Consider the following 15,165-nt stretch of genomic DNA (forward strand, 5'->3'; position numbering starts at 1 on the left):
AATAAAGGATAATTGTTGAGTCTTCCAATGACAAAAGTTTGGAGCAACCAGAGACCTTAGCAAAAGGTAAGTTCAGAAGAATGCTGTTCTTCATAAAATACACAGTTATGCTGTGGAATGTATTCCAGTAGGCCATTATTATGCTAAAAGTTTTCACAGATTGAGAAAACACCTGTGCAAATTAATGAAGAGGAAAATCACCAAAACTATTAAATGCAAAGACAGTATTTCCATCTTGGGTACCTGCTGCCTCTTAACTGCTAAAGATAGAAAGAGTTCTGTGCAGGCATCTCTGCAGGTTTGCTTGACCTGATTGTCTTTCCTATCTGTTTACTACTTGGATATTTTTGGGAGACAAAATGGTAAGAAAGACACAATCAGTAGAGGTGATTCCTTATTCGAAATATCAATAAGGTGATTCCTTATTGGGAATGACTATCAGTATGGGTAACTGTTTCAAAAAATAGTGGGTGTTATAGCTAGGTAGAAGATACAGTAGATGCCTAAGCTTAGATTTTTTTTCAGTCTTCATTCAGTAAAGAACAGTTGTTTTTATAATCATCCCACCATAGGTTTTATTCTGCCTGTTTGCATGGAAGAGTCTCTTTGCTAACTTCAAAGCCAAAAGCTTCTGAGTTTATTTTTAGACATTAGGGAGGACACTGACAGAAGAATTCTATAGAATCATAGAAACATAAAATAGTGAGGGTTGGAAAGGACCTTAAGATCATCTAGTTCCAACCCCCTGCCATGGGCAGGGACAGCTCACACTAAACCATGTCACCCCAAGGCTGTGTCCATCTTGGCCTTGAACACCGCCAGGGATGGAGCATTCACAACTTCCCTGGGCAACCCATTCCAGTGCCTCACCACCCTCACAGTAAAGAACTTCTTCCTTATATCCAATCTAAACCTGCCCTGTTTAAGTTTTAACCCGTTACCCCTTGTCCTGTCACTACAGTCGCTAATGAAGAGTCCCTCCCCAGCATCCTTATAGGCCCCCTTCAGATACTGGAAGGCTGCTGTGAGGTCTCTATGCAGCCTTCTCTTCTCTGGGCTGAACAGCCTCAACTTTCTCAGCCTGTCTTCACACGTGAGGTGCTCCAGCCCCTCATCATCCTCATGGCCCTCCCCTGGGCTTGTTCCAACTGTTCCATGTCCTTTTCATGTTGAGGACACCAGAACTGTACACAATACTTCAGGTGAGGTCTCACGAGAGCAAAGGTAGCTATTTATCTGTTGACAAAGGAATAGATTCTCTAATAGCTTTGAGAATTGATTTTTTTTTTCTTACCCTCTAGACAGTTTCATATTTTTAAGAGATCACTGGTTTCTCAGTTATCTAATGCTTATAATATGTGAAAATCAGTGTTTTGTTTTGTTTAAAGAACATTGTAAGAATGATGTAATTTGTCATTTTTCTCTTCATAATGCAGAGTGAAGAAAATGTTTCAGGGATGACAAGCTTTCGGGAAGTGCTGGAAAAGATGTTGGTCATTGTTGTTCTACCAGTACGGAACAGCCTTAGAAGAGAAAATGAACTTTTCTCTTCACATCTGGTTTCTAATACCTGTGGGTTGCTTGCTAGTATTGTGAGTGAGCTCACAGCATCAGCATTAGGATCTGAGGTAAAGATTCTATGAAATCATGCCTAGAAGTCTTTCAGGACAAGTATATTATGAATGTGATACACACTGTGACAGAAATTTTATAGCTGCTAATTCATCCTATAAAATACATATTTAAATTCTTAAAAAAGAAATAGAAATCACATTCCTAACTATTTCTAGTTTAATTCCCAGTTGCCAGAGATTACATTTTCTTTTTAGTCAGTATTGAATAGAAGTCCTATTAGTGGCATCTTCTATGTTTTGTCAGTTGATTTTTAAAATTTGCCCAGTTGAAAAGCTCATCATTTAGTTCAGTTTATTAAAGTTACTTAATTTTTAGCATGTAATTTTTTTCTGGTGCTTGCTTTTAACATTGTACAGGTTGATGGGCTGAATTCTCTCCATTCTGTGAAATCCACTCCAAACCGATTCACTAAAACAAGTCAGGGAAGAAGCTGGAATACTGGAAATGGATCCCCTGATGCAATATGTTTCTCTGTCGATAAACCTGGTGTAGTTGTAGTAGGATTTTCTGTTTATGGTGGAGGAGGAATTCATGAATATGAGTTGGAAGTGTTAGTTGATGATGTAAGTACTGCATTTGCAAAATCAATTTGAACAGAAGTAACCTCGGAGTTTTCTGTAGTACGTTTCAGAAAGTAAGACTATATTATTACATTACTTTACAGTCTAGGCTACCTGTGAAACGATACACTGGTAGCAGGGGTTTTTGTTTGCCTGTGGTGGTGATTTTTGTGGTATTGCTAGCTACATACCATATCCAGAAGCCACCTTATAGATTATGATTATCCTAATTATAGATTATCCTTCTTATGGTCTCAAAATCTTAATTTATGACAAATAATATTTGAAGTATAGTGGGTCTTTCACTTCCTGGAGCTAAATGTAAATTAGTATCAGCTGCAAAGAAAATTAAGAAATAAAGGGGACCACTTTAAAACAATTTAAACCAACAGTTGAAGAAAGGAGTTGTTTCCAACATGGTCAGGCTGTAGCTACAGATGCTTTGTGTGTTGTTCTCTTAGAAGAAGCATAAAACTGTATTGTGTGTTCTTGTAATAAAGAAAAACCTCTGTTCTTTGATACCTCACCTGTTCAATTTAACTGATTGTTCTAACCTCTTCCAGAGGGCAAGCATAGGTTGCTATGGTAAATTAACTTCTTTGCTCAGTAATTTCCTTTTTAGCAGAAGGGCTTTACTCTTGATTCTGAACAGCTTTTTCAGCTTTGGTGTATTTGTAATGTTGTATGTAACAATTTATGCAAGAAAATATGCACAATTGCATAAATGTGTCATGTATTTACATTATAAAAGTATTGTTTCTTTGAATCAGAGTGATCATACTGGAGATTCAACTCATTCACACAGATGGACATCTTTAGAGTTGGTTAAAGGAACTTACACCACAGATGATTCTCCCAGTGACATAGCTGAAATCAGACTTGACAAAGTTGTGCCACTGAAGGTAAAGAAAAGAAGTGCACATCTATAGGTTTCATATGACTTCTCTAGATAACAATCAGAATGTTCAATGTAAATTTGGGGGTTTGTGTATAAATTTGCTCTTGACATGTTTGCTTTATCAAGTCTCTGTTTCACTCTAACTGAAAAGTTCAAATTCTTTTAAACAGCCCAAAGAAATTAAATCTCAATTTTAATAATAGCATAAGATAGATTGCAGCTGTTTAGTAATTTCAGAGTAGTCTTGAATATGCAACTTTTTTTGCATGCAATTTGATAGGTCATTTTCTTGGATACCTGGTCACTTTTCAAGTAATTAGGAGTAATATTTTACTTAAGTTATGGCCCATTGGTGGGGAACAAAGAACAGCTTTGACTTTTGTTAAAATGCTGGATCTTTCCCAGTTAAATTCATTCATAGTGTTTTGAAGGACTTTTCAGGCTCTTCACTATTAGTATAAAATAATAGCTTTCCCAATACCAAGAAGTCTAACTTGTTGTATAATCAGTACTATTTTTGGCTCTCCTTTTTAAGGAAAATGTGAAATATGCGGTTCGCTTGAGGAATTATGGAAGCCGGACTGCCAACGGAGATGGAGGAATGACCACAGTTCAGTGTCCAGATGGTGTAACATTTACATTTAGTACATGTAGTCTGAGCAGTAATGGCACAAACCAAACACGAGGACAAATTCCACAGATTCTTTATTACAGGTTTGTGTGTTGTCATAATCCATTTCTAAGAAAAGTAATAAAACCATTGTAGTGCAATTATGCCACATATGTTTTTGAGAAGTAACAGAAAGAAATACATCTAGAGTGTGTTTGAGGAAAGAGTTTCTTTAACAGTAGTACTGTGTAGTTTCAGACTTGACAATTTTTGCAACAGCAGTTTTACTGGTGCTTCTTCCGGTCTTGTTTTAGATTCTAGTTTTTTTTTTGACTTTGCAAATAATTTGATGGTTGACCTCCCTTACAAGGTCCATTGTCTACGGCTTTAAAGCTGTAGTATAGGGAACTGGTAAGATGCACCACTTCAGTCTTGTGTGTTTTTCTATAACCCATGAGATTTTTGCTGGAATGTTTATCTCTCTGATTTCATTTGGTTCCTTCCTCTGTTTCCAGAAAGGATTGCATTATTTAATGAAGCAAGGTCTGTTTATGTAGGAACTGTCTTCTCGTACTGTAGAGTTCAAAGTTGTAGAAAGAGAAATTGCAACAGCCTGAAAAAGATAAACTGAAACATCTGACTGTCCTGCAGGGAAGCTTTAATTTAATCTTTTAGGGTAATAGTAAGAATTCACTTAAGGTAATGCTTTTGCAGAAAGCATTACTTTAATTTTTGATGTGCGTATGTACACTGATATGCATGAAGACATGGTTTTCAAAATATGTCAGCACCTGAATGTATGAATTACTACTATCTCTACAGAAAAACAAAGGTGTCACATCTTTTACTCAAATCTCAATTTTTTTCATAAAAGGCTAATCAACAGTAGGTCCAAGGAACAAAGGAGTAAGAAATAGTAATTCACTTTGCTATTTTATTATGTGTGAGATGTACATACATAAAAGATGAAAAGATGCTGCAACAAGTGACATATTTTGGACTAAATCACAGTAACGTTGCTCTTAAAGTGTTAAAGAAGATAAAATATGAAGAAATAAAATTCCCAACAAAATGGTAGTAACGGGTCTATTTGAAGATAAAAGATAGTTCTTCACTTCTAAAACATGAGATTGGCTGTACTCAAAGATCCAGCCTGTCCGTAATAACAGTAATTGATTATGAAAGAATGGAATTGCAGTGGTGTATATCATACTTCTGTTGATTTGGTCTTCTTGAACCTTGGACACCTATGTTTAGGGAATTCCTCCAGCATTTTGAGTAATTTTATTATGAAGATTCATAATTATAAAGTATCATATTATGTAAGAAGGAAGAAAAAGGACAAGGAAAACATTTATTCACACTCCTAGAATATATGTGCTTTTATATCAGCAAAAGTGGGAATAAAGGAGAAATAACAATTACTTCGATTTCAGAAAAGGACAGAAAACTTCAGTAAATGGAAGCTTCAAGGCACTCTAACTTAAAAATAAGCTAACATATGGCAAAAAAAACCACACTGAAGTGCTTTCTTCAGAACAGGCTCAGGTTTTTTTGTTTCAACTGTGATAAAATTCTGAGAAGCTTTTGAGGACCATAATAGCAGAACTAAGAGCCGTTACAGAATAAATTAAGTTCTGTTTGGAAAAATTGCATACTACTGCCTGTAGTCATATTGTCTTTTGAAATTTGCTTGGACAACAGAAACGTAAAATGTTACCTGATGTGTGACTATAGTCATGGACTTTGTTTGAGGATTCCTAGATTGATATATAATGATTTGAGGTTTTGGTTTGTTCATAGGGAAGGAACAAATGTTCACTCAATTATTACAGAACAGAGCTTGTAAGAGTCACACTTGATTTTTTTATTTATTTTTTTTTAAGGATGCTCAAATACAGATAGAATTGCTGCTTATGCAAATGCCACGGAAGGCCATATGAAAAGGAATGTGTTAACACACTTCTGATAAGGGCAGAAATGCTTTAGAAGGATTTGTTGGAAAAGTACGCAGTTGGAATTGCACCCACTGTCAGTCACTAATAAATTAAAATTAAAAAGGCTTGAGCAAAAATACAATTCTAGGACACGCTGACAAAAAAAAAGGCAAAAAGAAAAAATAAAAGCTTTTTTGTCAGAGTGGCTAATTTAAGTCAGAGAGAAAGACAGGTGTCCTTTTTGTGTACAGAACTGCTCCAAGTAAAGTTCTTGAGCGTTCTGGCATGCAAGTCCTGGAATCTTAATATTCTGGAATCATGTTGTGAAAGATCAGATTTTCTTTTGACAAACACAGAAAATCTACAAGAGAATGGGAAGTTTTATTTTACATGTTGATTAAGAGGTTTTGGTTGTCTATGTCAAGGCTTAATCACTGTCATGTTGAAGGCTTGAACTAGTTTGCAATTATCATTTGACTGCTTTGAAAAAGTAATCAAACCAGATCTTCTGTATACCTTATTGAAATAATTTTATGGATAATGTTGTTTATGGGAACCTAATTTGACATAGAGTGGATTACAAAGAAAAAACCGTATTTGTTATGGGTAAGCCTACAGTTGTATTTCAAAATCAAAATTAATGTTTAGAATATGGAAGGAGAATCTTTTCCCCAGTTATGTTACTGCAGAAGTATCCTTTGAAATAGTTGTACTCGTTTCTGTGATGCATTTAGTAGTAGTCTGTTTTCATCAAGATGGGTGGTTGGGCTTGGAAGAGCACAGCAATTAATATATTTCTGTGGTTTGAAAAGCATCTAGTCAAAAGAAACAGTTCAGGAAAATGCTTTTAATATTTTCTGCCAAATGAAAAGATTGCAGAGGGCTAAAACTGAGGCACTGCCTCCAAATATCCTCTGTGGTTTCTTTGTTTCCTTTACTGCTTCATCATAAATTGTTTTGCTTATTCTATGCCAAAAATCAGTCAGGCACAGTTTTTTTTTAATATGATTTTGTATTTTGTGAACTTACTTTAATCCACCATCCAGGAGTGAGTACGATGGAGATCTGCAATCACAGCTGTTGAACAAAGCTAATGAAGAAGATAAAAATTGTAGCAGGGCTCTTTCTGTCGTGAGTGCTGTTGTACGGGCAGCCAAGGACCTGTTGCACAGGGCTCTTGCTGTAGATGGTAAGGCTTTTGAAAATGATTTTCAGAATTTGCTTTTCAAAGCTTCTTTCTTTGATAGCAAGAGATAATAGTAGAATCAGTGTTTTGTATCAGTGATACAAAAATGGTGGTATCTCTCTTTGCTTTCCAAAGAATATTTTTCTAACCTTTCATTGCTGTAGGTATCAAACTGTAACTTTCTAATTTAGTTTCACTTGAGATATCATAGGCAGATACCTCCTATAATTTGCACATCTATTTAGCAGGTATCATATTAAAGCTGGTAAGTTTCTTTATTTGCAAAAGATACACAGTGTAAATTCTGTCCCTACCTGTGGCAGTGGTTTGGAACTAGATGTTCTTTAAAGTCCCTTCCAGTCCAGTTCCATTGTATGATATGCTGTGATGGGTAAGTTCCAGATTTTGTTGCATGTTTTGCACATTGGTGGTAATCAGGAAAACTGGTCAATGTAGTGCATACAAGCACTTAAACATCAGTTTTTGAGAAATGTAGGTATTAGCCTTAAAACTGAATGTTTTTAAGCTACTGTCTTCAGCCATTTTAGTCAAAATGTCCAGAATATTCTCTAGTGGTATAGAAATTGATTTGGAGGGCTGGGAAGAGCTTGTTTTGCTAGATTTTGTACCACAGAAAGTATGAACACAGCTTCACAAAATGGTAAAGCATACAATAAAATTATACTCTTAAGAGGAGAAAATTTTTAAGCAGAAAACTGTACATAATGATGTTTCTCTCAGGTGAAATTTGCAGGTTTAGAATTTGACAGTGCCTAGGATGAAAATAATTTGAAGTAAAAGCCAGTGTAGAAACTTGAAGTATAACTTGCAAAAATCAAACTACCAAAATGTTTTTTGAGTCATGGTACATCTGTTAATAATACCTGTATTGTAATTATCTTTGTTTAGCTGAAGACATTCCAGAACTACTCAGCTCTTCCAGTCTGTTTTCAATGCTGCTTCCCCTCATAATAGCCTACATAGGACCAGTAGCAGCAGCTATTCCCAAGGTACGCTCCTCAAAAGAAATTACTGAAGAAATTTAAGAATGTTACAAAGGTTTACTCTGAAAATCTGAGCATCTTGATTTCTTATGATTTTATGAAGTAGTGGTTTATATTTGACTATGTGACTCATGAGTTTTCCAGAGTCAAGAATTTTAGCAACATAATCAAGTTTTAGAAGTTACTTTTTAAAAACTTAAATTGAAGACATAATGAAATAAATATCTTAAGGAAGCAGAGGGAAAGATTATGAGCTTTAACAGTATAAAAAGACAAGAAGCTAGAAGGATCTGTATTTGTGACTCATTGATGGATATTGGTGGGATGAAATATATCTCATATTATGTATCTTTACAGTAAACATCCAAAGCAGTGGTAGCCGTTCCTTAAATTAAGATTATTTCTGTCAAATTTAGAGATGGGAAGGTGTCAGCTATAAATAAAAAATAACCTTACTTTTCAGTGGCATAGCATTCTTCCATGTGCCTAGTCTGGAGCACTCTTCAAATCTGTTACTAGATTTACAAATGTCATTAACTTAGGTAGTAGACACTGTTGCCTTTTACTGTTTTTTCATTTACTGTATGCTCTTTTTTCACTCCTCTTTAAAGCGGGAGGAAAGAGGACTGGCTACATAAGATCTAGCAGATTCATTTAGTTAAAAATAGTTTCAACGTTAACTTGTTACTGTGATGAACTGTGTTTAGAACGAAGTGTTTTGCTTTAGAAGTGTTCTTTTCCTTTAAAATGTCATGAAGATTGCGCGGAGTAATGCAGTGCTTAACACTACCTGCATTAAAGTATGCTGAGTATTTGGAAAACACTATATTAATGTCATTATAAAACAAAATATAACTGGACTATGACTTCAGTATGGTATTTGCTTTCTGTCAGTTCATGCTTATTGTTTGTTAATGTTATTGGCTTTTTAGTAGAAGGTATCTTGCAGCTGTGTGCGGATTTGTGTTTCAGCTTTGGCAAGTCTCCAAGAGGAGTAATTGGGATTAATGTAGTGATGCTTTTTCTGTCAGGATCGTGTAGATGCAGAACTGGAAAATGACTGAATGAATTGTAGTAGTAGTGATATTCTGAGAATATCCAAAACAACCATTGTAGATAAATGTGTTTGTGAGCATTGTTTTTACCCAGTCGTAACTAACACTTTATATATGTGGTGTTTTGTTACAGGTTGCTGTTGAGGTCTTTGGCCTAGTACAACAGTTGCTTCCTTCTGTGGCAGTTCTGAATCAGAAATATGCTCCTCCAGCTTTTAACCCAAATCAGTCCACAGACAGCACTACTGGAAACCAGCCAGAGCAAGGGCTTTCAGCTTGTACTACCTCCAATCATTATGCTGTTGTAGAAAGTGAGCATCCTTATAAACCTGCCTGTGTTACACACTATAAGGTGAGCACCATTTCCAAGTGTTTATGCAGTTTCTTAAAAAAATTTGACATGTGGATTTTGTTTTGTCAATGTTTTCTCTCTGAAAAATTGTTGCAATGGATGATAATTCATATTGTCTACTGTCAGAGGCAGTTTTATATACAATTACTGTACTGCTTTCTGGAGAAAACTCTGTCCAGTAAGTATAATGGAAACTGGAGTGGAAACAAGTGTAGCGTTAACCCCCTAATGCAGGTATCTAGGGCTAAAGTCTTAGATTTTGCTACTGTCATGTACAGTTTCTTTGCTCTAACTGTACAGGCTGTAGAAGTTGGAAGTCTTTATGTACACATTATGTAATCGTATCTCAGACTTTCTTACCTAATGCTAAAACAACGCTTTGTAAAACACTGTCACTTTAAGTCAAATTAATTATGGTGTAGGGATCCCTATGCTGGCTGGTTTTGGTCTGCCAATTTAAATTTTTCATTAATTACTTTGACTTGGACCGTGATCTGGCATTGCAGAAGTCTCTGAAGCCTTTAACTGTGTTAGGTCACTCTGAGTAGGATGCGTTCCACCTTACATCCATGACCATTGCAATAAAACTAGGTTTTCCTCAAGGTCAGTAGTGAAAGGGTGTTTTTTCTAGTTAAGGGGTGAGGCATAAATTACTTGCCTGAGAGATAAATCTCATGTTGCAGTTCTTGAAATAGTGAGTTCTGCAGTCACATTGATTCCGTGACTGTGAATCATGAGGCAGCAAACCTGGAATTAGAGAGCTGGATGAGTTCATTAATTACTAATCCACTTGGTTCTCCTGTAAGACAGCAAGACCTTCACTGGAGAAAATGTAGTTACCATATGATCTTCCTTGATGCACTGATTCTTATTATAGTTCTACAAGTTTATAGGTCTCATCTGAAGCCTTAGGCTTAGTTGTTGCTGCCTTTGAATTTCTGTAGTTATATGCTGTCATAATGCAGGCCATGTTCACAAGTGCAGTTCAGCTGCTGTGTACTTTTCTAAGATTGCACAAATCAGATGCTGAATGTGTCTGGTGAAGTTTGCATTTAAAAACTTATTTGAGAATTTTTTGTAATGGTCTGTGGCTGTTCTGTTTAATGGTCCTGTGCAGAGTTGTTAAAAACAACCACAAAATGGTATCATGAGCACAAATACTTAATCTGAACGTAAGTTAGAATACATAATTATAATTCAGTAAGATGTAAAGCATTTTGGGTATATCTGAACATCAAAGAATAAATTAGGATAATGTTAATCTAAAGAATATCAAAACAAATGTACAGAATTGCATAATTGAATGACTTCTCTAGCCTAAAGAGTCAAAACCAAATGAAAGTAAAAAAGCATTTAATTAGACTATTGTTTTGTTCTAGGTGACTTTTCCTGAATGTGTCAGGTGGATAACAATAGAGTTTGACACTCAGTGTGGCACTGCTCAATCAGAGGATGTTCTTCGTTTACTAATTCCTGTTAGAATTGCGCAGAGTCTGGGATTTGGACCAAAGCATGCTTCTGTTCATGACAACCTTAATTCATGGGTAGAGCTGAAAAAATTCTCTGGATCTTCAGGATGGCCTACCATGGTATTAGTATTGCCAGGTAATAAATAGATACTGCAATATTTTCTACTAATGTGAATTATTAAAATAGTGAAAGGTTTGATTTTTCTGCAAAATTATCTTAGAAAGCAAAGTTGAAAAAGTGTCTTCATCCAAACTGGCAAGACGCTGTGAGCCATTGTTGTACATCAGTTGATTGCATTTTTATATTACATTTCTTGTTTGAAGTGTTAATCTGCTAATTATTCATGGTTTTACTTTACATGTTATAAAGCCTAGGTTTCATATATGATCCTATGGAAGAAACATACAAAAAGAGGAAAAGTGTCAAATGTTTATGTATTTATTTTATGTATCCTTTTCCTCCTTATAAGGAAATGAAGCTCTTTTTTCTCTGGAGACTGCATCAGACTATGTGAAAGATGAAAAGGCTTGTTTTTATGGTTTCAAATGTTATGCAATTGGATATGAATTTAGTCCAGGATCTGATGAGGTAAGTAAAGAGGGCAATGGCTACAGTTGCTGCACCTATTAATTCTCTTCTGTAAGGCTAGGTTTTTTTGTTTGGTTTGGGGTTTGTTTTGTTTTGGTTTTTGTGTTTTTTTAATATTTGTATTTCCACTTCTGACTAAATAACATTAGCAGAATGGTTCTAAATTAATTTTGTACAAGTTTTTAAGGATTTTTTGGTTTGTTTTGTTACAGACGTTTGGAATGTTTTAATCTGAATATTATTGGAATGGCTTTTTGTTTGGTTTTTTAATAACTGACAGTCTGCAAATAAATAGCATGTCAATGGGATATGAAATTTCCTAGAATTTTGACCTTATCTTCCATCAGAAATCCAAAGGATTGGGATTTTCAGATACACAGTGATTAGTATTTTGCTGTCACTGCCAATCGTGGGATGACAAACTTGCATTATTTTTCCATGTTCACTCGTACCAGAGCTCTCAGACTCCCTGGAGATGCTGGCCTCATTTAGGCTACTTGAGATTTTGTGCAGTGGTCACCTCATCTTGCCTTTAAGGACATGTGTCATTTCCACCACTGTTGCCTTGTTGCAAAGGGAAGATAAATTTTTTTCATATTCTTAGGCCAGTTAATCATTTTGGGTTATTTTAAGAGATTAATGATAAAAGGCTTTATAATAATGCTGGAAAAATAGCCCCTCCCTTACCTTAGGAGTCTTTGAGCCCATTGCAGACCTTGTGAAGTGCTTACACCGCAGGCCTCACAGAAGATTTACCTCATCTTATTCCTGGATTCTTCTCAAGCTAAATCATGTCTTCAGGTTTTCAAAACATGAAATTCTGAAGAATTTCGTAGTATTCAGATAGTAAAACATACTGCAAGATCATTAGCTGTGAAGGCCGAGGGGGAGTGAGCAAGCAGCTGCGTGGTTCTGAATTACAAGCTGGGCTTAAACCACAACAGTCTCCCTTGCTTGTACCAAATCAGATTATCAAATCCTATAAATAATCTAACTAGTCTGTGTGTGAGTAATAATAATTCTTGCTTAAGCAGGCAAAAAGGTTGCAGAATCATATATGTCATTAATTTTTTTAAGCCATTTACAAACTAAGATGCTGGCGTGTTTTTCACACTCAGTGCTAAAATATGCAAGCCAGTACGTTAGTTACCTATACCAACTAAAGAAAAGTTGTAATTGTTTTCAAGCATACCTTTTTATGGCCCAAAAACTCTTAATTTAAAAGTTTTATAAATAGAAAAGCTACGTTGCGTCTCAGCGCTAAAGCCTTAAGTAACTGGGTACACAACACGAGTTTCTCATTCTTTTGGGAACTATGTGATGATAATTTTTGGAAGTGTTATCACTAGTAGAAAAAGAAGAGTATGTTCTGATGACCATTGCGTTTTCTCTAGATAAAAGGAATCAGTAAGACCTAATTCAAGGCAGTGGGATTATTTTTCCACATCTGTTTCTCTCTCTTTCCAAAGAATTTTGGTACCATTACCAAACTATAGTATATTGAACGACATTCGTTGTTAGGGAAGTCTCTGCAAAAATGAAAGGTGTCACACTGCGAGCTAGTGCATGAAGGAATTGGGTGTAGTTGGGCTATTAAACTTCATTGAAACCTAGGATTTTTGCACAAATTTTAGATTTATGCTTTGAGTGAAAAGGAAGGCTTTTTGCTGGTCATAATGTATGTAAAATATATGTAAAATCTGCCTTCTTCATAAGGGGTGTTCATACAGCAGGGACCTCTGGTGGGTTGATCCACATTTCACATCTTTACTTGCTTGCTATTTCAGCACCTGCTGTTTTAAGTCCTAAAAGTGCAGTTTACCAAGGGTTTAGCTTAAAGTGCGTTTTGGAGACTTTTCAGTGTGATTGGGATCTTGGAGGTTACAGGGCAAGTCTAGGGTTACTGATTTTGAAGGCTCTTTCCAAAAGAAGAGTATTTTTATCTACTATACATATTGCCAGTTTCTGTAAGTCTGCCTAGAAAATCTGTCATAGAGAGGTTTCCTATATCCCCCACTGTTTTTGGTAGTGTTTTTTGGTTTGGGGTTTGGTTTTTGTTTTTCCTCCAGGAGAGGCATCTGTCAGAGGTGTGTGCTGATCCACCCACAGATTCCTTTAAAATTTCAAATTGGTGTTAGTGTCAGCACCTTTTTGTGAGCAAAGTTAAGGGGGTTGTGCCTGCATGTAGCTGGGACAAGTTGAAGGAAAAATATCAGATACATTTCTTCATGGTGTAAAAACTAGCTAGAACCTCCCTTGCCATTTAAGTGCACCCCTTCCTTGCACCCAGCCTCCATCCCTCCAGGTATTTGACAATCATGTGCATGGTCTGATGGTATTCCTGATGGAGAGGCTCTCATGTGTTTTCAGTGACAATCTGGTGGGTGGGAGGGAGTCTTCTCATTCCCTACAACAGCAGCATCAATAGGAAGAATTAACTTTTCAGTGCAAATAGAAGGGAGAAACCGTCAAGGGTATTACCAGGATATATAATGGAGAAAGAGAAATTATGGACTCTTTTTCCATCCTTGCCTCTCCAACTAGAGAGAGGGAAGAGGAAAAAGGAGAAAGGAAAAAAGGTTTTGAACAGTGCTACATTTAAACAAGATGGGAATGTGAGCCTGTGTGGTACAGCTTAGAAGAGGCATTGCTTTGCAATCTTAAAATGTATGAGTAGCACTTTTTTTGTATTAGGAAGTTTCCTTTCTCTTTAATGTTAAAAAACTTTGGTACTCTGGCCCATGTCATAGCAAAATATGACAGTATACTGCTGAGAAACTTCAAACTGGAACACATACCCTCTCTGTTAGGGTAAAGTAGTGTCAAGGAAATGTATTCATTGTCCTATTCTCTGTGACACTTTTTGTTTTCAAATTTGTTTCAATTTGAAGGGTATTATTCAGCTGGAGAAGGAATTGGCAAATTTAGGAGGATCGTGTGCAGCAGCTTTGATGAAGAAAGATCTAGCACTTCCTATTGGTAAGTACTCAACATACTTTGCTATTTCATCATTACTCTGGGTTTTCTGAATACCACCTCTAAGACTTAATGTTGCTTTTAGTTAGAGATAATCATATGAAATTAATTCTTAAAACTGAATTAAGCGAACAAGATAGTAAAGTGGTGTTCCCTTCAAGTGTGTATGGGGAGGAGGGAAACTTAGTCATTTAAATCTGAACCAACTCCCCCCATCCACAGGTAGTGTATCAGTGTACGAGCTATGTCTTACAGCTTCCTCGTGGCACTTCACAAATGTGCAGATATCTTATCTGTATTTCTCTTTCACTGGTTTTTCTCCCTGCATTCCACACCTTTCTGAATGTAAAATACCTGCAGCATTGAATTGCAAGATTTAAAATTACTAGTTTAAAAATTGAAAGTGACCATTGACCTTATAGCCCAAAATATTGCTGCTGTAGGGGTATTTTTTACAATTACAAAAAAACCCACACACTTCTACAGCAGATGCAGCAAATAAGCTTGCAGTAACCCAAATGCAATTTAAAATGTAAGAAAAAATACGAGTTTATGAAAACTAATGGATATGAAGATGAATTAGAAGTCCTCCTACTGGTGCTGCCATGTGTAATAGCATTCCTCCTAATTGACATTAGTGTATAGGAAAAACACTTACATAATAGGATCTTTTTGATCATTTTAATTTAGGAGCACAAACAAGAGCTCAAATATTTATGAGACTGAAGTGTGTATTAATGAGCTGGAAGGCATTGATCAGTGTCCAGTTACAACCACAAAACCGAATTAGTAATTTATTTTTTCTACTTCGTATTTTGCTTGTGTATTTGAATGTGCAAATTTCTTTATATCATAAATAGGCACCTCAGTTGCACTGGTAGATCTGTATTTCTC

General features: G+C 35.9%; 1 protein-coding gene across 1 annotated transcript in view; it reads left to right on the top strand.

The window, feature by feature from the left end:
• Positions 1-15,165, top strand: part of MYCBP2 (MYC binding protein 2) — a 182,462-nt gene that overhangs the window by 95,602 nt on the left and 71,695 nt on the right. The window contains exons 34-43 of the mRNA XM_061445258.1: positions 1,437-1,628; positions 1,992-2,198; positions 2,966-3,097; positions 3,629-3,807; positions 6,687-6,829; positions 7,736-7,836; positions 9,019-9,237; positions 10,617-10,842; positions 11,177-11,295; positions 14,187-14,274. Coding sequence (XP_061301242.1) covers positions 1,437-1,628; positions 1,992-2,198; positions 2,966-3,097; positions 3,629-3,807; positions 6,687-6,829; positions 7,736-7,836; positions 9,019-9,237; positions 10,617-10,842; positions 11,177-11,295; positions 14,187-14,274 — 1,606 coding nt within the window. The remainder of the gene's footprint in view (positions 1-1,436; positions 1,629-1,991; positions 2,199-2,965; positions 3,098-3,628; positions 3,808-6,686; positions 6,830-7,735; positions 7,837-9,018; positions 9,238-10,616; positions 10,843-11,176; positions 11,296-14,186; positions 14,275-15,165) is intronic.

This window comes from Pezoporus flaviventris, unplaced genomic scaffold (genome assembly GCF_033815535.1).
Source record: "Pezoporus flaviventris isolate CSIRO_AGI_PZ_B2104156 unplaced genomic scaffold, CSIRO_AGI_Pfla_v1 ptg000003l, whole genome shotgun sequence".
Lineage (NCBI taxonomy): Eukaryota > Metazoa > Chordata > Aves > Psittaciformes > Psittacidae > Pezoporus > Pezoporus flaviventris.